Raw genomic sequence first — 2,003 nt, 5'->3', positions numbered from 1 at the left:
ACACATTTATGAATGTGAGATTTGATCATGCTTCGCGCCGAAATTATCCAATATGTCTGACGGAGACATCTAAGCGTGAGTTGTGTCCCTCCATGGAGGGAGCGTCGGTGAGCTTGATCGATCAAAAGTTCAGAAATATGATGTCGTGGGAGTATGACCGGGTGTCGCTCATTGTAACTCAGCACTGAGTTTTCGAGCCGCCCGCCCAGCCGGATTAGTAAACCTTTCCCGATAAATGGGTGGAGAGAGCGTAATGGACTTGTTCTCGATACGGTGGCATGAGCTTTTAAGGCCTTCAAGTCATCAGGAAAGCAGGTCGCTTGTACCAATCGAAGCCAAAAAACCGAAGCTTCGTGAATCTCTTCTGCGGTCAAAGGCGACTTGACGATCGTCGATGAGGCGACTTTATTTTTTAAGTTTTGCATGAAGCGGCGAATGTACGCGGTAATACGGAGAAGTCGGATCCAGCTCGAGCACGAGGTGGGCAGCTCCCACTCAGGAGTTGGATCGACGAGATAACCGGGAGCTTTGCGCGCTTCGGAAGATACCGTTTGCAAAATTTTCTTTCCGGTAGGAGTCGGGAGAATCGGCCACGAGGCCGGGGATTTTCTAAGCCACGGGGGGCCTACCCACCATAATTCATGGTGTACGAGATCGACAGCGGTAGAGCCGCGAGAGCGCAGTCGGCAGGATTGTCGTGCGTGCGGACGTGCTGCCAACGTACTGACGGAAGACGCGTCTGCACCTCGGAGACGCGGTTCGCGACGTAGGAAGTCCATCGCGATGGATGTTGCTGAATCCAAGCCAATGCGATTTGGGAGTCAGTCCATCCGAATAATGACGCTCGCGGAAAGCGCAGGGAATTTCTTACCCAATCTAACAACCGAGTTAATAGAACGATGGCGTTAAGTTCTAATCGTGGAACGCTGACGGTTTTTAACGGCGCAACCTTCGTTTTGGCCGCGAGGAGGGTCACCTGAATATTCGTGGTAGAATGCACGATTCGAAGGTAAACGACCGCGGCGTAAGCTCGAATGGACGCGTCCGCGAATCCGTGTAATTCCACTTCGAGTTTATCTTGACGCATCCCTGTCCATCGGGGAATGCGTATTTCACTGATATGAGGCAAATCCGTATAATAATTAATCCAATGAGGTAAAAGATCGTCGGGGATGGGAGAGTCCCAATCAATTTTACGGAGCCAGAGCTCTTGCATCAACATCTTGGCCGCGATGACGATCGGTGACGCCCATCCGAGGGGGTCATATAACCTTGCAATAAATGATAAAATGGAGCGTTTAGTATGAACAGTTACGCCGTAAGGCGAGATTACAAAGGTAAACGAGTCGTCATGCGGTGACCAAGACAGGCCGAGGATTTTGAGCGTGTCATCGCGATTGATCGGATAGTCCGAGGATTCACGTTGGTCCTCCGGGATATCCGTCAACAGTTCGGGTGAATTCGCGGCCCATTTTCGGAGGGGAAAACATCCGCGATTCATTAGTCCGACGAGTTGCTTGCGTTTTTCGAGCAGAGACCGAAGGTCGTCTGCTCCGAAAAGAACGTCATCGACGTAGGTCGATTCTTCGATTATTGAAACCGCGTCGGGAAAATATTTACATTCGTCACAAGCAAATTGAAGAAGGCAGTGCTGCGCGAGAAATGGCGATGGCTTTTGGCCGTAAGTCACGGTGAGCAAGCGATACAGTCGAATCAACAGACTTGCGGGAGGGCGCCAAAGAATTCGTTGATAATCCGCGTCGTCACGATGCATGCGTATCTGACGGAACATCTTCGCGATGTCCGTCATGTATACGTAACGGAATAATCGCCAGCGTAAAATTATTGCAGCGATGTCTTGTTGTAGCTTTGGTCCCGCCATTAGGAAATCGTTGAGAGTGGTTTTATCGTCCGATTTGCTCGACGCGTTAAACACGACGCGTAACTTAGTAGTCGTACTCGATTCGCGCAAAACGAAATGATGCGGAATGTACACCGGGGGG

General features: G+C 50.6%; 1 protein-coding gene across 1 annotated transcript; it reads right to left on the bottom strand.

The window, feature by feature from the left end:
- Nucleotides 1–625: 625 nt before the first annotated feature.
- On the bottom strand, nt 626–1,882 carry LOC112463086. The gene has a single exon (XM_025029266.1). The coding sequence runs from the start codon at nt 1,880–1,882 to the stop codon at nt 626–628; it is 1,257 nt and encodes a 418-aa protein (XP_024885034.1).
- Nucleotides 1,883–2,003: the final 121 nt, after the last annotated feature.

Source organism: Temnothorax curvispinosus, unplaced genomic scaffold (assembly GCF_003070985.1).
Source record: "Temnothorax curvispinosus isolate PA1 unplaced genomic scaffold, ASM307098v1 QBEX01013017.1, whole genome shotgun sequence".
Taxonomy (NCBI): domain Eukaryota; kingdom Metazoa; phylum Arthropoda; class Insecta; order Hymenoptera; family Formicidae; genus Temnothorax; species Temnothorax curvispinosus.
Note: the sequence above shows the minus strand (reverse complement) of the source record. Positions and strands in the feature narration are given on the sequence as shown.

Coding starts and splice junctions, on each gene's coding strand:
- LOC112463086 (XM_025029266.1), bottom strand. CDS start 1,882: ATGGCGGGACCAAAGCTACAACAAGACATCGCTGCAATAATTTTACGC.